The following is a 22,240-nucleotide window of genomic DNA, read 5'->3' as shown; positions in this document are numbered from 1 at the left end:
GCAATTCCGCCTTTACTTAACTTTAAGCGAATCAACAACGAATTGTGACTCTCAGAAAAAACGAGACTATCCCTAACCATTCAGGTGTAGATACCATTGTTTCAGATTGCTAGTTTGCGTTTTGGTAGCCTATCCATCCACTGTGGCTGTCATACTGAGACTAGATATGCAAACGCCCGTTATGATCCAATGACAGGGACGCACATTTTGAAAGACAAGACAGTTAACTTAGCCTATAGGATGTATTTTGAATGTCCGGTAGTCCTCAAATAACATTCTAGTTCCATCTTGTCTTGTTAACGAAGATGTGGCATAAATTTCGTCATAGTTTTTATCATCAGATACAAGTTTTAGCTTGTTAACGTCTCATCTTAGTCACAGAAAAAATGTTTGTTAACAAATATTTTCTGTTGTTGTCTTTGATGACAAAATTAACACTGATAGGATTCAACGGTCCAAATTGAAGTTTCAATTCAGCTTCAAAGGGCTCTACACCATCTTAGCTGAGGAATAAGGGTCCTGTCTAAGGAAACAATTGGTCATTTACTTAAAAAAAAAAAAGGTACATACTTTTTAAAGGCACAATATGTAAGTTTTTGCTGCTAGAGGGCACATATTCAAAACAAACAAAGAAACAAAGGCGTAGTTTAATGACGCCTTGGTTGAGTGTGGAATTATGGGAGCTGTTGCCTTCATCCCCACAGCCGATGCAATCCATCGGGACTCGGGGCAGAAATCATGTTCATGGATGAGCTAATGTATTAAAGACTTATTAAGGCTGTAGTATGAAGCAGGGTAGGGCTGAAAGTCGTGGAAGCAAAACGAGGACGCTGAAGGGGTTGCTAATGAAGGACAAGTGCGATACAAGGCTCGAAAGCAGTGGAGCTTTTATTATGATACAGTCGACCACTTTCGCTTCTTCTGGTCATGCGTATGTAGGAAAAGCAGCGGTGTTTACTCTGTGTGTTCGTCACCTGTCTAATAAAATGCAAAACATATTAAAGTGTCTTTGGGGCTTCCATGTTTTCTACAAAATAAACCTAGAAAATCGAGGGTGTATGTCGTCATATGCAGGCGACACAATGACAAGGCCTGTTACACTTGTTATAATTGTTTATTTTTCTGGATTTAAACATTCTTCGAAACATTTGGGATAATGTAAATACACAAGTCAGCAAAATATATAACACTGCTCTAATGGTTTTTAGATATTTTAATCAAAATCATCTTTCATATTATGCCTTTAACCACAAATGCTCGTCTTGCACTAGCTGTACTTCACGCATTACGTAATTACGTTGGAAGGGTCATGGGTGATGTAGGCGGAAGTACTAACCCAGTGTTTACAAAGCGAATTTGCAAAGAAAATCAAACGCTCTTTACGAAAAAAAGGTAAAACAGCGATGTCGAACAATTTTTAAGTTTGAGGAGAGAATGAGTTGGAGTTTTTCGTCCTACCCTATCTTTTTGAACCAGAGTACACAGATGAAGGACCAACCACGTGTGACCTTTCCAACGTGATTATATAATACATGAAGTTTTAGGTGCGCATCGCAAAGCTAGTGGTAGATGAACATTTGTGGTGAAAAAGAATATAAATTATAATATTTTTAGAAAATGACTGATCGTTTCACTAGATAAGACACTTATTTCTCGGCTGGGATCGTTAAGAGCTCTTTAAGCTGCTTGAAACTACGATTTGGACCTTCAACCCTTTTATCTCCATTGAATTACACTATATGGAGAAAAATCATGGAATGTTTTGATCGAAAACCTTAATATGTTTTGACAGGAAAGAAAGACATGAACATCTTGGATGACATGGGGGTGAGTAAATTATCAGGAAGTAAACTAATTCTTGACGTACTGTATTGTAAATGATAATAATAAAATAAATGTTGAAATATGTTGAACTGAAATAATTCAGAAATATTTGCAGACTCTTAGACCTTGAATTTTAAAGCCTTTGATAAAACACTTTGTATATAATATATTAAATTTGCAGCAAAAACAGTAACATTGTCAAATGTTATTACAATTTAAAATTGAATCAGTCATTTCTTTCAAGAAACATATTACTTTTAAACAGCAGTGCATGTACCACTAGCAAGCACCGACATTAGGATACTTGCAATAGGTATTATAAAATTGATAACTGACCTGTCGGTCATGGCAATGGTCTCCACAACCGTCCTCTTCCTCGGATGTGCGTCCATGGTCTTCCTCATTTGACACAGTGGCAGATACAGGACAAACAGGGAATGGCTCAGTGTAGGCACTGTGAATAGATGAAAACATGAAAGATGAAAATTTCACACTTTTTACACATTGGTTTATGAGTCTCCTCTCTATAGTTCATGCATAGAAACTTTAATGAGCTACATAATAATGAGCTAAAAATAAATTTATATTTAATCTCTACAAAGTCCACTACCATAGCTGTGACTAACAGAGCCCAGAAGAGAAACTAAACAGTTATGATCTGAACACTGCATGTGGCAAACATCACAAACCAGCCAATCTCTCCATATCAAAAACAACGGAACAAACGTCAGTGTTTTGTATTAGAGGGCACTTTGGTGTCCAGCCGAGCAGAAATTACCCTTTGCCAAGGAGAAACAAATTCCCCCTCTTCATTTAAACAAGACCTGGTGAGAATAATTCGCTTTTTTTTCTCCCCTGCTCCTCCTTACAGTAGTAACACGGATGGCTGGGGCCAGATTGCGAGGACATTTACGGTTGGGCATGAAGGGCTGGCTTGGTGATCCTTTGGTGAGCACTTAAAGCGAAAAAAGATAGCCCTGAGGATATGCAAAAATGCACACAATGAAGCTGCTCATATACTGTGGAGGGCACATGCAGATGCACATATGAGGGAAACTTTTGAGTTTACACTTATCTAGAGGCATTAGCAAGCAACTTAAACTTGAACAGAATCAAAAATTGTTGAACTGAATCAAATTTAAAAGCAATTAAAATTAGTGTATGTTCAAAAGGTTTAGAGGTGCCCAGCTGGGTGCTATACTACTCAAGGACACTGCACACTGCACACACACACAATGTCTAGGGTTGGAAGTGAAAAATCGTTCATTGCTCATAGGCAGCTGAACTGGGCAAGCTAAGGTGACAGTTCGTTTAGAGGCCCCAAATGAAGCATATAGGAGCCTTCTGGCAGGACGTCACTACAATCTTCAGTGATCTCAGCATCTGAGGACTCCGTTTTCAGTTTGCATAAGACAAAAGCCAATTCTTTCATCTGAAGCATCTTTTAAATAAATTAAAACTGAAATGGTCCGTATGTAGCTCTCCAGGATCAAATAAAACTGAGATTTTTTTATTAGCACATCTGGAGTTCAGACTGGTATTTGATTTTTGTCTTTTGCATCATGCAGAAGGGATTGCCACAACACAATAATAAAGAAATACAACAAAATAATCAAATAAATCAAAATAGCCAGGTTAAAAAACTTACATAAGGCTTTATTTATTTAATCAAAAATGCAGAAAAACAGTATTATTGTGAAATATTATTGCAATTTCTTATACTGGTTTGCTATTTTAATACATTTTAAAATATAATTGTTTTCTGTGACGCAGGGCTGAATTTTCAGCATCATTACTTTAGTCTTTAGTCTTCAGTATTACATGATCTTTCAGAAATCGTTCTAATATGCTGATTTATTATCATCGTTGAATACAGAATACATATTTTTTTTAGAAAATGTGATTTTTTTTGTTTGATTCTGTGATAAATAAAAAGTTAAAAAGAACAGAAAAAGGAATCTTTTCTAACAATATAAGTCTTTACTATCACTTTTTATCTATTTAACACATCCTTGCTGATAATTTCTTTTTTTTAAACTAGAAATTAGGAAAATTTATATTTTAAATAAATACCGTTCTTTTGAACTTTTTATTTATCTAAGAATCCTAAAAAAGTATCACAGCTCCCCCAAAAAATATTAGGCAGCACAGCTGTTTCTAACATTGATAATAAATCAATATATTAGAATGATTTCTGAAGGATCATGTGACCCTGAAGACTGGAGTAATGGTCTTCAGTGTCACATGAGTAATTTTTGGAGTAATTTTTGGCATAAAAGAAAAATCTATCATTTTGACCCATATAATGTATTGCTACAAATATACCAGGCTACTTAAGACTGGTTTTGTGGTCCAGGGTCACATATAGCAAAAGAAACAGTAAAGTAATAAAAAACAAATTTAACAAACCAAAAAGGCGTTAAAAAAATTCTAAAAAAAAAAAATGTAAAAATGTGCATTAATCCTACAGTACATAACCTCTCAAACTGCCAAAAGTGACAATTTACACAATCCTCTTGACTCTTCAACATTATCATTTATGAGAAGCAATTATGGAGCAAAGTACTTCTCTAAGCTGTTTGCTTTAAGGTACCCATGAGCTAAATTTACTGCAGAAAATTACACAGAGAGTGCAATGATTTCCTATAACACACCTATATGTCCGACTCCCTGATGCTTCCCTGAGGCTGGTTATATGTAATTCAATTGATTTAAACTCTTGATAATAAAATATACATTAGAAACCCCAGTGTTTCTCTGTCTGAATCGGTGTAATAGTGCTATTATAGAAGATAAGTATTGCTGAGATGACTTCATTACCAGACTTCATTTAACAAAACGTATTTGAATGCAGATGAGGAAAGAGTGACGAGCAGCACGTGTGTTAGTTCAACAGAGAGATGGATATTTTTGCTTGGTTTTAGTTTGGTGGGTCTAAGATTCAGAACAGATCAAAAAGAATCTAATTTCATTCCTAAATAGGGTTCTAGTTTATTTACTCATATTTTCAGAAGTATTTAAGTTATCTGCAATGTAGTGCTGTCAAAATTAGCGTGATTAATTTTTCTAGTTTAACGGCTTTAAAAATATTTAACGCAGAGGCGGTGCTAGGGTTGGCCACCCCACTCACAACTGCTGCTTCAGTTTCTTTTTCTTGACAAGAATTGTGTTTATTTAGATGCAGAATGTCTTTATGACTGCATCATGGGAGACTTTTCAGATGCGCACTAGTCAAACAAGCATGTGAAAGGTACAGGTGATGAGAGCTTCAGTGGAACAACAGTGAAATGCGGTCAGATGAGATTTTGTCAGGCCATATGTCAGTAAAAATGAATTTTCCTGTCATGTCAACTGTTATGCTGCGCTTGCAGCACACACGCTTCAATTGCACACACAAATACGGCGGCAAGCACTGTAGCCTGTATTATTTCATATTAAAGCGCAAATGAAACAAGCTTGCGTGTCAGATCCACGTCATGTACAGCAGCGGCAGCTCTTAAAGTAATAGCAGCCAAATAACCTAATAACCCAGCTGCTGTGGTGTCTGTTAATTAAAGAACAAAAAAGAGGAAATCAGTAACTTGTGTAGCTTTAAAGGAGAAGTTGACTTCCAGAACCAAAATTTACAGATAATTTACACACCCCCTTGGCATCAAAGATGTTCATGCCTTTCTTTATTCAGTCGATAAGAAATTATGTCTTTTTTTTTTTTCTTTTTTTTTTTTTTTTTTATTTGGAGTGCAAAAACATACATTTGGAGTGCAAAAAAAAAAAAAAAAAAAAAAAGAAATTATGTCTTTTGAGGAAAACATTTCAGGATTTCTCTCCATTTAGCGGACTTCAGTGGTGCCCGCGAGTTTGAACTCCAAAATGCAGTTTCAATGCAGCTTGAAAGGGCTTTTAACGATCCCAGCCGAGAAAGAAGTGTCTTATCTACTAAAAGCATTGGTCATTTTCTGAAAAAAATTACAATTTATATACTTTTTAACCTCAAATGCTCATCTTGTCTAGCTCTGTGTGAACTCTTGTGTATTCCAGGTCAAGACATTTAGGCTATGCCAAAAAGCTCCCATCTAATTTTTTTCTCCAACGTCAAAATCGTCTTACATCACTGTTTAAACTGTTTAAAGGGTATTTCTTTGCACGTTAACTTTGTAAGCACTGGGTTGGTACTTCTGTAGCGATGTAGGACAATTTTGAAGTTTTTCGACATACCCTAACTGTCTTGAACCAGAATACACAGTTGACACAGAGCTAGACAAGATGAGCATTTGAGGTTAAAAAGTATATTAATTGTCAGTTTGTTTAGAAAATGGCCAAAGACACTTCTTGCTCGACTGGGATCGTTTAGAGCCCTTTGAAGCTGCATTTAAACTGCATTTCGGAAGTTCAAACTCACGGACACCGCTGAAGTGCACTATATGGACAGAAATCATGAACTGTTCTCCTCAAAAAACATAATTTCTTATCGACTGAAGAAAGAAAGAGATGAACATCTTGGATGACAAGGGGGTGTGTAAATTATCCGTACATTTTTATTCTGGAAGTGAGCTACTCGTTTCAGGATTCATCTATATTTAATTTAAAATTTAGTCTTTGATAACCTTATATCTTATATGTGACCCTGGACCACAAAACCAGTCTTAAGTCGCTGGGGTATATTTGTAGCAATAGCCAAAAATACATTGTTTGGGTCAAAATTATTGATTTTTCTTTTATGCCAAAAATCATTAGGAAATTAAGTAAAGATCATGTTCCATTAAGATTTTTTGTAAAATTCCTACTATAAATATATCAAAATGTAATTTTTGATTAGTAATATGCATTGTTAAGAACTGAATTTAGAGAACTTTAAAGGTGATTTTCTCAGTATTTAGATTTTTTGCACCCTCAGATTCCAGATTTTCAAATAGATGTATCTCAGCCAAATATTGTCCTATCCTAACAAACCATACATCAATAGAAAGCTTATTTATTGAGCTTTCATATGATGTATACATCTCAGTTTTGTAAAATTTAACCTTATGACTGGTTTTGTGGTCCAGGGTCACATATTTCCTACTTGCTGAAAGGCACAGGTAAATAATGGGTTTATGTGAAGTTTTTTTAAGTTCATTTAAATTAGAAGTGGTTATTTTTTCTAATAGTCTAATGTTAAAATTGATAGCTATGTAATGTTAAATGGCTATAAACAATAGTTAAATATTAGAGAAAAAACAGAACAATTTCCTAGAGACATCAGTGATACTCGCCGTCAGTCATAAAAAAGATGCCATTAAACAAACATTAATAATGTATGTTGTTTCAACATTAATTTGAAGATTGAATGTGAAATTATTGCAATATAAACGTATATTAAAAAACTTTAATGTTAGGTAATTTTTTTATCGATTGACAGCACTACTTTAATGTTAAATATAGCTTTTAAAATCGTTACATTGAGTTCAGCTCATCTGCTTTCTGACAAATATGTGTACATATTTACATTGCAAATATTATTCAAGTCAAACACTGGCCTCTGCCTGTACTGTAATATTAGAAAAGACATGGAGAAAGCTGGGAACGATGACAACAACAACATCTTTGTGGTAGCCTTGCTTTCCTGACTGCCACACCTCGCCTTGTTGTTTGGGTCGCAGGGGAGTCTGGGAGATCGGTATTGCCTGTCTCCACCCCATCCCACTGACCCTGTCCCCTCGCCCTTGTCCTGCATTTCCTGTAAACAGCGGCATGGAGGCTCATTGGCTGGGTGCGTCCTCTCTTGGGATAACCTGGCAATGACCTGAGAGCCCTGGGCACCAGGCCCAACTCGGACCGGACTGGACTGGACTGGACCAGGCCAGACCCACACCCAACTCTGTGAGCATCGAAATGCAGAAGGCATTCAGATGTGTTTCTTTCTCTAAATTCTCTGGAAATATGTTTTAAATTAATTAAGTACTTTTTACTATATTTAATGTTATGTTTGCAATTTCTTAAAATAAAAATAGGGGGTTTAGTAGTCAATATAAAACACTACATTCACTATTTAAATCCATAAACAGCTATTATGCTGAAGGACTTTCACATCTTTCCTCAATCATTCTCTCACACTACCCACTGTCCTTTGGGATCAGCAATGAGTACAAAGCGTTCCTCTGATTGGCTTATTCATGAAAAAATATTCTTTCTTTATGCATCTGCAATCAATCACAGTCCTGTCATTGTGTCTCCATCCACCAAAGTGGCAATGTCAATTTTTCCTCTGCAAGCATTCAAAATACGACAAACAAAAACAGACAGAACATCAGCAGTGACAGAGGATTCTCTTGGGACACAGAGCGGCTAATGGTGCAGACACATAGGCCCATTTGCAAACATGCAATGCTGTTAGATTGCACAACAACACAATGAGTCAATAATGTCACCAGAAAAAGAGTCCCTGGCTCCCATATCATCTTCTGAATAATGGAGGATACTCAAAAATATCCCCAGCACTTTTAAATAAGTCAATAACAATTTACTGGGATAGTTGGGTAAAGCATGTTATGGCTATTCACACCAATTTAACCACAAATTCATGGTAATTTTCTATGGGAAAGAATCCTATGAGCCTATTCTTATTGTGATATTTCTATATCAAGCTATAAAGCTATTATACCTTCTAGTAATGGATTTTATTTAGCATTAAAGACAAAATCTGTACTGTCAGATAGGGCTTCAAAATGATTAGTCGCGATTAATCGATTTAAAATAAGAGTTTATATTTACATACTATATCTGAGTACTGTGTATATTTATTATGTATATATAAATAAACACACTCACATACGTGTATATATTAAAGAAAATATGTTTATATTTATATATAATATAAGTTATATACAAGTGTTTACATACACATATATATAATACATTTAAATATTTTTCAAAATATATATACACAGTACACACACATAGTATGTAAATATAAACTTTTATTTTGAATCGATTAATCTCGACTAATCTTTTGCAGCCCTACTGTCAGATAAGCTTTATTTTAAGAAAGTGTATATTTCATTAGATTTAAAGGGGCTATATGTAACTTTCTGAAATTTAAACTCGCAACTGACACCTGTGGCCAAAAAACGGAACTGGAAAAATTTGGGGGAAAAAGTTACATATAGCCCCTTTAAGTAAATCATTTATAAATCTATGCAAACACAGGAGAATATGTCAATATCATCGTGATTTCAAAATAAAAGCTCAAAACATATACATTTTGATGTCCACATATTCAAGCAATTACAGTGGCTGTAGCATTTTTGTAGAAAGAAATGGCCAAATATTAAAGACTACGTGGACATTTGAATTAAATGTTGTTTAGTCAATATTAAACAAAGATTAGATCGCACGGTAAAGTGTAAAAAACAATCAGGCCGTTTGCGCCCTTCTGCAGTCATTTGTTATAACGCATAATGTACATTAGCTCTATTATTTATAATACAGTATGTATTTTAAGCTTTGTTTAATAAAACCATATGACTATATGCTTTTGAGACTTTATTAACTAATTATTATTGCTTCATTGCTATTATATACAGTGCCTTGGGAAAGTATTTATACCCCTTATGTTAAACTGCTTTCACTCAACAACAGTCTACACTACATACACCATAATGGCAAAGAAAAAAACAGGTCTTTAACATCTTTGCAAATTTTTAAAAAATTAAAAACTTAAATGATTGCATTGCATAAGTATTTATACCCTTTTTTGGGACAGTTGAAATTTAACTCAGGAGCATTCATATTGCTTGTAGATTTAAATACACTTTGAGTAGAGGTAAACTCTACTCAAGATTTGGAAAGGCACACACATCTTAATCAAAGGTCTAACAACTGAAAATGCATATCAGAGCAAAAACCAAGCTCTGAGGTTAAAAAAACTGCCTGTAGAGCTCAGAGACAGGATTGCATCAAGGCACAGATCTGGGAAAATTTGCTGCATTGAAGGTTCACAGAATCATGTAGTCTCAGTTACCATTAATGGAAGAAGTTTGATGGAGAAGGGCCTTGGTTAGAGTAGTGACCAAGAACCTGATGGTCACTCTAGTTAAGCTCCATTTTATATATGGAGATACCTACAAGCCTACAGAAGGACAAACATTATTGTAGCACTCCACCAGTCTGGTCTTTATGGTGGTGTGGCAAGACTTAATCCTCTCCTCAGTGAAGACACATGAAAACACACTTGGAATTTGCAAAAAAAAGTACCTAATTGTACTTATTTATTATTGCAATGTACTTATTTTCACAGTTTACATTATTTGACATTATGGTGTATGGATTGTAGATTGATGTGGAAAAAAGTCATCTAAAGCAGTTTAACATAATGCAGCAACATAACAAAACGTCAAAGAAATTAAGGGGTATGAATACTTTTGCAAGGCACTGTATGTATTTTAAGCCGTTTTAAATGCTATTGTTTGCTTAGGTCTATTTTTATTACCTCAAACTAATTAATTATAATTATCCAATGACTCGATTAATCGTCAGAACAATCAACCGATCACCTGATTACCAAAATAATCAGTAGTGACAGCCATGAAAATTATGAAAACTGCAAATAAGTGATAACCTAAAACTGCAGAATAAGTGATAACTGATGAAAAGACTAACAACAATATAAGCAATTCTGGAAATTTCCCTTGTGTTTCTCTGAAGATCTGATTGAAAAGTCACCCAGAGGCCACTTGAAAAAGTCAGGGTCTTTGACTACACTGGAGGTAATCGAGCAGAGGTTTCTAATGATGACTCTAGGGTGGTAAAGTGAGAGCAGAGAGGGTCATACAGTCAAAAGAAGGTCAGAAAGTCATCTGTCTTTAAACCTCTGCAAATCCCCAAATCTCCCAGAAGCCCAATAGAAGAAACACACTTGGGGAATTTGGTTTAATAACACTACATGCTACCACAATGCTCACCCAGAGGACAGAAATCTCTCCCTGGTTTTCTCATCTATTCCCCTCCACTCAGCTGCATCAGGCTGTGAGAGCATTGCAATAAAGGTGAAAAATAGCCCTAACGTTTAATCCACTTTCTTCCCACACTATTTGTATCATTGAACAATTGCATTGTATTCTTTTTCACACAGATAGGGCACTCCAACAAATGTACCATCAAATCCCGCAAATGAGAAAATCAGATAAGCTACCCTGCAAGCATAGTCCATCTTTCCGACCCATGAAACTCAACACCACAGGCTGCTCCACTACCACATGCGCAACACAGCACCTACAGCGTAAGTGTTTGGCAAGTCAGCTTGCATCATTATACTCTACTTTAGACAACAGCTAGTGGCTTCCCGGCCAGTTGATCTAGCTTTTGCTTCATTTGCAACTATTTTTAATTGGAAACACAACTGGGCCATTATGTCTAAAAGTTGTTTACTATTAACTTTTGCATAGAATTTTCACTTTGTATGTACATCTATCATGACATAGTCTAGAATATCTGTAATACTTTAAAGTGACAGTTCACCCAAAAATGAAAATTCTGTCATTAATTACTTACCCTAATGTTGTTCCATACCCGTAAGACCTTTGTTCATCTTCTGAACACAAATGAAGATACTTTTGATGAAATCCAAGAGCTTTCTGACCCTCCGTAGACAGCAATGTAACTGAAATGTTCCCAGGCCCAGAAAGATTTAAGGACATTGTTAAAATAGTCCAAGTGACATCAGTGGTTCAACCGTAAAACTTATTATGCGCAAAGAAAACAAAAGTAGTGACTTTTTCAACAATTCTTCTCTCCTGCATCATTATCAAAAGTGCTACAACAACGTTTCTTGGCCTCTGAACAGTTCAGTTATATAGCTGTCTATGGAGAGTCAGACAGCTTTCGGATTTCATCAAAAATATCTTAATTTGTGTTCCGAAGATAAAGGAAGGTCTCACAGGTTTCGAACGACATGGGGTCGAATAATTAATGACTGAATTTTCATTTTTGGGTGAATTATACCTTTCAGTCTTGTTTACTTAGCCAGGAAGATTACAGAAAGTGTTCTGAGACAGAGAGAGGTGCAAGCTGAGCTATCAGAGTGACCAAACACTTGCCTAATTTCCTGTTAACATTGTTTTGGCCAGCACTTCCTCCAGACTTGTGTGATGGTATTGCCATTGTGTTCAGAGGAAGGGGTCCCAGCATTCAAAATATAACTCTCTGGACAATCTTTTGCTACAGAGCGATGATTAAAACAGAAATAAGTCTTCCTAATATAGTTTCAGATCCCTTTTTACAATTACCAATGTGGAAAATGTTCATAGTTGTATGAAAACCTGACTATACCTTTCAGGGTCTTGCTCTTGAGTGCTGGGTTTGTTTTCTATTCCCGCAAAGCTATTCATGTCCACATAGCCATCGTTTTCATTGGAAGGTGATGTTGTCCGATTGTGGTCATCGAAGAACTCTGTAATAGTGACTGCCCGAGTGGGCCGTCCATGTGGAATCTGGATATTCTCATAGTCCGAGCTCATTGCAGGAATGTTCTCATAATCAGAAGTATCTGCACTTGGAAAGGAGATGGAGCGAGGTTTAGTGAGGGGTAGAGGCATAAAGGGGGGCCGAGAGCGGTCCTCAAAAGACTCCACTCTGGCTATACCCCTGTTGCTGTAACACTTGGGTGCACCTTGCCTTCTTTGCCTTTCTTTGTAAAGAAGAAAGGTGTTAGGTATTTCAGAGTTACGTTGTGGTTTTCCCACACGAGACTGAAGCTGCGGTGAGCCGCTTGTACTCCTTCGATCAAGCTCCAGCACCCGAATTGGCCCATGGTGGCTAGACTCAGATGATGACCTGGAGGAGCGGACACTGCCATCTCCACGGGTTTTGCTTTCTGATTTTTTCTTAAATTTTAAAGCCAAGAAACGTTTAAAAGAAGTCTTTTTCTTTTTTAGGTTGTCGGGAGATTCATGCTGGATTAGAAGGGATGGAGAGCTTTTAGTTACAGGCCTTTTAGTTATATAAGCCAATTCGAAGGGTGGCGGGATATCAACTAGAGACGTAGGTGTTGACACCCCACTGGAGGACTGGTGGCTTCTTTGAGAAAAGCTTCCAGAGGACGTAATCACACAGGGCAAAGAAAGAGTGTCATCTTTTTTTTGCAATCTGCATTGCTCTCTAGGAGATTTCTCACCCTCAAAGTGGGCCGAGAATGGCAAATCTCTGCCCTCGACAGAAAGTGACCGAGGAGAAAGAAGGAAGCGCCTTGGCTTCAACGAGGGAATAATTCGGTTCGTCTCTGTTTCGTCTGAAAGCTTGGGGTGTGGAACTCCATTCTGGTCCAAGGCCACAGTGTAGTAGTCGTGAGACTGGTAATCAGTGCCCGTCTCCTCAGGCACAGTCTCAGGAACATATCCAGGTACTTTCCCAGAAAGTGAGCGAGATCTCGTCACAATGCTCTTCCTGTCCAGAGAGATAAAATTCTCACCCTCTGAGTCGAAGCCAGCCTCCTCGTAAATGTGCTCGTCGCTTTCTGTGTCCGAGTCCTCAAAGAAAGGCACAATGTGGCAGTCCAGCTCTTCAATGTCCTCTTCAAATGCTTCTGTGGTGTGGGCAAAAACCACACGGTTTGTAAGTTCTGGAGTTCTGCCTACATCCAAGTCAGCAGGAACGGTAATGTTGCAAAGTCTGAGACGTGGCTGGCAGCTGTTCCTCTGACTCAAGAGGACTTGTCCTCTTCTGGCTGATCGTTCTCTTATACTTTTACCCTTGGTTTTTCTCTCCATGTTTACCGGCTCATCTTCATCACCTATCTCGACGTAATCTTCAGACGACACACATTCGATCTGCTGATCATCTCCATCAGTGTCTTTGATATCAGCATAGTCATCAACCTCTTCATTTTCTGCCATCTCCTGACCCTCAGAAGCAGGTTGAGAGAGGTCATTTTCTAATTTTGCCTGTTCCTCCTCTAAATCTGCCACATCGTCCGATGATACGTAGTAAGGTTCTTGGTTTGATGCTTCCTCTGTTGCAATCTCAGAGTCCATTGGTTTCTCATTGCTGGACTCGTCATCAGTGCATCTTGCTTCTGGATCAGAGGTACATGTCAACTCACTCGGCACAACCTCTATGACAGAGTAGGGCTCAAATGGATCTTCTGTCTCCTCTGCAAACCTAAAACGTCCAGATGTGTCTTTGGTGGCACGTTCAGCCTGCCAAGTACTGTTGTCATCCAGTGTGCCAATGACATCATAAGGGTATTCCTCACATAGTGAGGGTTGACTGCAGGTTGTAGAAAGTCCAGGCTCATCTTCTTGTGCCTCCTGAACACTTTTTACACCTGCTTTCGAGTCTTCTTCATAATGACCATTGTCTGATGGTGGTTCCTCAATCTCCTCATACAGACTTTGAGATTCACCTGCAGGCTGATCTTCATTTAGTGTCTCACAGGTGTCCTCAAGTACATTATAAGTATCTTCTCCATTCTCAGCTGGCTTGGTATCATCAGTGTTTTTGCTGTGGTCCTCATCTGGTACTTTAATGGCTTGATGAACCTTACCTTCATCCTCTTCCACTGTTTCATCCACTGCCATTTGTAATTCGTCCTCTATTTCATTATAGCAACTTGCGTCATGGTTAGTGTCATAATTTACAGTTAACTCTTTGTCAGATAAGTCGTTTTCCACGTCATCATCCGTACAGTTTTCTCTGGATGCATCTGCTTCATCCTGTGTGACATCTGAATCGTTATCCTGGTTCAGCTCCAGTCTATCAGAGGATGTTATGTCCCCATTGCCCACAATGCTTTGGCTCACCTCAGAGGCTAGCCTTGGTTTTGGTGCCACGGGAGGTTTAGGACCTCGGGTGGAGGGACAAGGCCTTGACATCAGGGTGGAGCACACAGTTATAGTCAAATGGCTTTGTCTTTGGTTGATATGTTTGGAATTGCTTCTAAAAATCTGCAAAGAGAAAGAGAAAAGAAAATGACATTTTGATGAATTGAACTACAAACTGACTGACAACATGCCATTGTGAGCTCTGCTTCTCCTTTAGAGCAGCATATTGATTGATCTACATTGATTATTTGATTGATGAACTGCAACCTCTGAACTTAAAACATAATGACGTGATTATATGCTCACTCCATTCACACCTTCACACATAAAAACGTAAAAAATAAATTATGAACAATGGAAAAAATAACAACTATTAAGATCCCATCAGATTTCAAAGTGCATCTTCTCAGAAAGGGTTAACCCGAAGGTCATTTTTGGTGAAACACACCCTTTCTCTTAACAAAACTCATACACCCCTTGTCTTTTCCTGTTATTTGCTACCTGCCTTGACGCACGTCCTATTAAACTCACCATGCACTTGGTGCTCACCCTGCTAAGATGTTGTTTCCTGACACGACTAATTAACTATTCCAGCAGACTCTCCTGGAAGGACTGTGGACAGGAAGTGCAAAGGGGAAGGACATTAACAGTGCACCCTGTCTCCTCCGTGAACCTCCCACCTCCCCGTTTTTTCTACAAGAGCACAGTTTTGCACAACACAAATACACTTCCTTCTCGTCAGTCTTCCCATGATTCACTCTCCAGTGATAAATCCCACCCCTCACAACCCCCCAGACTGGATTTTTTTTTTTTTTTTTTTTGCTGAAAAGGTCGTTTCAGTGCGTTAAAGAACAATAAAAAGAGAAACATCAACATCCCAACTAAGGTCCCCTTGGCAAAATAACAGGATATGAATTATGCAACAAGAATTCACTTAAAACAAATGGTTAAACACAATGGGAGGAATAAAGAGAGAAACAAACTCTTCACTGAGCAAAGCCATCATGATCTCAGATTTGGGCTGTAAAGTGTTTTGCTAATTTAGTCCTACTAGCTGAAAGTGAACAGGACAAACTGAACTAACAAGTCACATAAATGAAGAGCATCTCTTTTTCTCTTTCTCTCTATACATGCATATACATGTATATACAGCTAGATAGTACAGTAGCTGATTACATGTAATCTGGAATCAGATTTCAGAAACAAAGTACTTGTAATTTCAGTAAATTACATTTTAAAATACTCGTAATCAGACTGCAGTTACTTTTTTTTAATTACATAATTACATATTTTCACAATAGCAATAAATTATTTATAATTTATTGATTCTCCCCAATTCCTCTTTTTTATCTTTTAAATTTTCCTTTCTAAAATATACATTAAAGTCTTCGAGTTTGTTGACATTCACACAAAGACCAGTCATTATTCAGGTGGCAACACAGCGTTTGACCACTGGTTTACAAAAATGTTTTAACATGGCATCAGCTACTGATAAACACGTTCGTTTTTATTTGAATTATGACTCTGCAGGTCATTTAACAATGTATTTCTATGTCTTTTGAAGGCTTTTGTCTTTCAAACACATTAAAATGCACAAATTCACAAACTTTTTTGTCATCTGAACCTCTTCCACCTAATATATTTACTTGAAGTACCTGTTATTTTAAAATAAATATTTTAACAATTAAGTATCACATTTGCATATTTACGATTCTCTGACATTGTTTAACGGTCTTACATAAAATATGTCTCTACAACAAAATTTAGTTTTTTTTTAGTACTTTGATTATTTATTTTAAAATAAAATTTTTCATTAAACTCACAAACACCCTGCTGGTTCTTCACAAAAACAATATTGGGAAACATAATGTTTAATGCACTTCATGTTGTTAATAACGCAATGAATGTAATATATTTTCTTACTTATTTTATATCAATATGATACAATATTATCCAAAGTCCAATATTATCAAAAGTAATCTAAAAGTAATCAAAAAGTAGTCTGATTACATTACACAAAATGTAAAATGTAATCGATTACGTTACTGGTTACAATTGTTATGTAATTTGGAATCAGTAATGGATTACAATTTGTAAGTAATTTACCCAGCTCTGTATACAGTATATATTTATAAATACTTAATTTGGACAATTTTAAAGCCGATTTTCTCAATATTTTGATTTATTTGCACCCTCAGATTCTAGATTTTCAAATAGTTGTATCTCGGCCAAATATTGTCATATCCTAACAAACCATACATCAATGGAAAGATTATTTACTCAGCTTTCAGACAATGTATTAATCTCAATTTCGAAAAAATTACCCTTATGACTGGTTTTGTGGTCTAGGGTCAAATATATGAATTATATACATGTGTATGTATGTGTGTGTTATTCAGTTAAAAAATGACAAGGAAAAATAACAAAATATAGCATCACTATAGTCGTTCTGTAGAGAACTAAAATGAAATGTATATTTGCTACAAGAACTAGTGCTGGATAAAAAAGGACAGTGCAGGACACTGGTAATACACCGTCAAAACTGTCATTATAAAAGATAAAAACAGTTACTTCCTATGTCATAAACTTTTTTCCACTATAATGCAGCCTATGCATTAAGAATAGAAAAATACTCTGCAATACTGATGGCAGAACTGGCTGTTGACTATTATACTTATAAGTTCACATATTCTAAAAAGTCGCATAATTTAACATTACTTTAACAGTAGTTTACTCAGAACTACTTGGTTTTATACCTGCGTTCATTGTCGGATGTCATCCACCAAGGCATCTGATGTATTTCCACATTATTCCTTGATATTCCGCCGAAGCAACAGTATATATCCAGAGGTGCCGTGAACTTACTCCAATGACATTTGTCATAAAGCCTGAGAAGTAAACAGTAAACACTTCATCACTTACTCGACGGCTGGCTTCCAAAAAATATCAGTTTTATTAGCGACCGTTGCAGCAGGTCTCCTCAGAACAGCGCGCTTCCCGCCTGAAGGAATGAGAGAGATGCGCGCGCGCTCCGGACCGGAGACTGAAGGTGTTTTCCGCGCGCTTCCTGAGGAGGTACAGCGAGTCTCCCTCACGGGAATACAAGGATCGATGACCGAAACCACAGAGAAAAACATCTAAAGCCAATAACCATCAGTGGCGTACGGCACTTTCACGAACAGCTGCTCCATTGCTGTCAAGATATGGTATGTTTCAATGTCCCTATTAGTGGATCTTTCACAGAATTTCTTGCTCTCACGGTAGAAAAAACCCCCAAAGTGGGTTTGTATCACCACATTGTCATTCGATTTAGATTTATAACCTAGAAATGCTGAGTTAAATCAATAGCTATGTTAGAATTTTTAACACTATGTTAATTGCCCTGCTTATTAGTAGCCTATAAAAAATAATCCTAAAAAAAATAAAAATGCAGAAATTTTGTTTGTAGCCTATCAAAGACTAAGACCGTTTCTGGTGATTTGGTTAAACAATGTTCCTAAAAACATGTTCTAAAACAGTTTCTCTCAATGCTTTTTGCCAGGCTTCCTTTCTGCTCATCTGTTGCCTGATTGGAGGAAAGCAGCTCTTTAAAAGCCTCTCTTCATAACAGGAAACTGCTATCCCTCTTTCCTGCACAACAGGCGACGCTTCCTTAGCAACAAATGAACAAAGGTTCACGCTGTTAAACTCTACTGGGGAATTACTGCGTTCAAGATTTAGACTGTATTTTTCCTAATGGAACTCCGGCTGATAGGAGACCACGAATTCAATGAGTATTTTTAGTTGAAAACAATTCTTATAAATAATCCAAACAGGGGACGCCCAGGGGAAGCACCAACTTTTTGAGTGCCCGCCAGTGATAGTACTGAGTCAGTTGGTGCCCTGTGTGAGATAATACATGAACAAAGAAAAAAAATTGAATTGAATTGGTGCTGGACTTTTTAATTGGCGCATGCAAGGCTGCTGGGATAAAATCCTTACTTAGTATTATTATAATTTTTTTAATACACCCAAGCAAAACTGCAACTGACATTGACAGCCAATAACATCATGCATTTGTTATTTAAAACAATTTTTCTGTAAAAATCAATAATTTCTGTCATCTTTTTGCACTAACACTTTTAATCTACAATAATCATGCAATTTAATGATCAAAATTAGGGCTGTCACTAACGATCATTTTGGTAATTGAGTAATCTGTCGAATATTCTAACGATTAATCAAGTAATTGGATTATTATAATTTTTTTTTTTTAGTAATAAAAATAGACTGAATAGAGCGAACAATAGCCTTTAAAATAACCTAAAATACATATATATATTAGAATTGAGGCAATAATAATTAGTTCAAATAAAGTATCAAAAGCAAGGAATCATAAAATTTTATTGAACAAAACTCTTAAAGTGCCTAATTTATTAAAAACAATAGCGCTAACCTACATTGCGCATTATAACAAATGCCTCCAGAGCACGACAATGGCCTGATGATTGTTTTTACACTTTACCTTTAGAGCGTGATCTAATCCTTGTTTAATATTGGCTAAACAACATTTCAAATGTCCACTTAATTTTTTATATTTATATACGACAGAAATGCTACAGCCACTGTCATGTGTATGTGGACATCAAAACATGTAAACACAGAGTGAGGGTTTGAGCTTTTATTTTGAAATTGTGATGAACAGTTAGCATATTTAGAAAGATCCTGATCTATTCTCCTGTGTTTGTGTAGGTTTATAAATGATTTACTTACAAATCTGATGAAATGGCACATGTTGTGTTCCCAGATGAATGTTTTAATAAATCCAAACTCACAAAAATATGCAGATTTTGATACACTACACGTATGTAAATGGTAACAGTTTGTGTGGAGCAGCATTTATTGTGAACGCAGCCGCTCTTAGATGCATGTACATAACATACACGCATATATTTATTTAATTGAATCATAGCGTTTGTGAATTCACAATCGCATCATGCTTTATTATGATTTTTAAATGGGTTTAATATATCATGCAGCCTTGAAAAACAATCTAATAATGCCTTTCGTGGATTCTCCGTGGAATGCACCATTTCCGGTATTTTGACGATTACTCAGCATTGGCAAAATGCAATCAAGTATATTTTTAGTTTGAGTACTTGAGCTGAATAGATCAAAATACAATTTTGTGTGCACTTTTGTGTTGAAGCTGCATTCAAAATTCATGAAATTGGCCTAACACTTTTGACTCAAAATCAATGGAAACAATGAAATCAAATCAAATAACATTACATTCTGTAGAATCTAAACATATAGTGTAAATATAATTCTCGCTAATTCTACATAGCCTCTCCCATACACCAAGACAGATATCCACCAAATCAGATATTATCTGACAGATCCTTTGTTGAAGCCTAATGAACACTGAATTGTAAGACAAGATAACCCCCAGCTGAGCCGCTGATGCGATGTTCAAGGGCAGACAACAGTCCTGAAACTCAAGAGAGAAAACTGTCAGCCACCTGGGGCTTCATGTTGACAGCTTATATCACAAGCCAAACCCTCAAACATTAGGAGGCAAACTCCATGGGATGTATGTAACTCCACAGGACTCATATCTTCATATCCATCTCTCTTTCCCACATATGTCTGCAAACTGAAGGTCAGATGAAAACCATGAGTGACAGGATAGCGGTGCAGAGATGCAGGAGTGTAGCACAAGGGAATAAGCCATATGTTCAGAATGTTTCACAACTGCCTGCAATTACTATTAATTAACAATTTATACCATGTTGGCTTCTGAAATAGACAAGCTGTAAACAGCTTGCATTATGAGCTAGACAAGAGTAAACACCATAAAATAATTGTTTTTGTGGCCTTGACCCCTCTCAAGTCCAATATTTACAACAGCTACAGCGTCACATGAGCTCTCACAGGAAACATTGTTGTTCCTGTAAACTGTCCGACAGCTTAAATTGACAACATTTAACAGAAATCTCCTTTCCTAAAAAACACGTTCTCAAAAGTTTTCATAAATAACCTCAGATTTCAGAAAAATATTTCAACATAAATACATTTACATAGTGTGAATGTGCTAGTGGTCCGTTCCTAGCACCGTGCCTCTTCTTTTGTTCTTTTAATGGCAAACCACAGCCAAAGATAGCACACGGCTGGCATTTTGCTCTGCTAATTGTGTCCCTTACTGGAAAGTATACTATGGCACTAAATTTGACCTTTTTTGCGTTTTATCAGACAAATGTGTTTTCGTCTTTGGGGACGGGTGCAAAGCGGAGAGTGTTTGTAGGCATTGTAATTGAAGGGGTGACTGAAAGAATAGCGGCGAGATAAATAACCCTGCAGATGTGGTCTATATGCACAGGATGAAAACATGTTTTCTAGATTCTGTGAACAAATATTTCTGACCGAGCGGATCCGCAGAGATCGGTGCCCCTCCACCTGGACGGCTGCATTATGGCACATGTCTGGAATAAGAGGAAAAACATGTCAGAAGCCATTTTTTTAACTCATAAACACACATATGTATTCACAGAACTGACCCAAACAGGAAACTGATTGGGAAAGAGGGTCAATGACTTTTTCCCAGAGCTCGTATGAGTCTCTCACCACCCTTTACATAACACCTGCTTTTAAAAGAACACACTGAACATTTCTAAATTCTGACAAGCTGGGAAAAAAAAACAGATTATTATTGAACTAAAAAAGGTACATTCGAACAGTAAAAGCTGCAAAATATCACCGATTTTTAAAAACAATAAGAAACTGTATTGATAGATGTTTACACTGATAGAAATCTCAATGATCTGCATTAAACTCAATGTAACATTTAGGGGGTGTTCACACTTGTCATGTTTGATTTGATTAAAACGAACTCTGGTGCGATTGCTCTGTTAGTGCGGTTTATTTGAGTAAGTGTGAACGCTGCCATCCGAACCCTGGTGCGCACTAAACAAGCGGACCGAGATCGCAAAAAAGAATTTGTGTTTTCTGTAAGGTGATTCAGACAGTGTGAATATTCTTCCATTGGGGCAAAAGAAGTCTGGTTTTGCGCTGTTCACACAAACTGCTGCAGCGTGCACACAGCCTGCTTCAGTCCAGAGACGCAGCACAGAGCACAGATTGTTGTCACTTTTCACCAATTTACTGTATATTAAGCAATATTAATTAAAAAATCTAATAAAAACCTTTTAGTAATCACTTCTTTAGCACTAAATCTAAAAAGCACTCCAGTCTGGGATCTCCAGGTGTCAGACAGTCATATTTCCCTAGAAGAGAACATAAAAGAAAAAATGCCATCAGCACTTATAGACAACTCAAAAGCACAGCTACAGAAACAACACTCTCACCTTCCCCCAGTCCCTCGACCAATGCCACACTTCCAGAGAAAAACAGGTGAAGCCAGGAGTCAGCACTTCATCAAAAATAGCAAACACAGACTGCACTCCCTGCGGAGTCCAGGACCTCTCAAGCCAAATCAATACCACACTGCTGGCCCTGCAGGGTTAAAGAAGAATGCATATGTGTAGTTAAAGATTATAGAGCGGTCTGTAGCAGTCTGTTATGCAGCAGTTTTTAACCTTGTGTTAATATGCATTAATAGGGTCAATGTCTTTATGTCGGGATCT

The 22,240-nt window shown here is 36.9% G+C and overlaps 1 protein-coding gene across 1 annotated transcript in view; it reads right to left on the bottom strand.

Moving 5' to 3' along the window:
• fgd5a (FYVE, RhoGEF and PH domain containing 5a) overlaps positions 1 to 14,736 on the bottom strand; it is a 51,424-nt gene extending 36,688 nt beyond the window's left edge. Inside the window, 2 exon segments of the mRNA XM_073826098.1 lie at positions 2,161 to 2,278; positions 12,130 to 14,736. Coding sequence (XP_073682199.1) covers positions 2,161 to 2,278; positions 12,130 to 14,669 — 2,658 coding nt within the window. The 5' untranslated portion in view covers positions 14,670 to 14,736.
• Positions 14,737 to 22,240: the final 7,504 nt, after the last annotated feature.

This window comes from Garra rufa, chromosome 20, assembly GCF_049309525.1.
Source record: "Garra rufa chromosome 20, GarRuf1.0, whole genome shotgun sequence".
Taxonomy (NCBI): Eukaryota; Metazoa; Chordata; class Actinopteri; order Cypriniformes; family Cyprinidae; genus Garra; species Garra rufa.
Note: the sequence above shows the minus strand (reverse complement) of the source record. Positions and strands in the feature narration are given on the sequence as shown.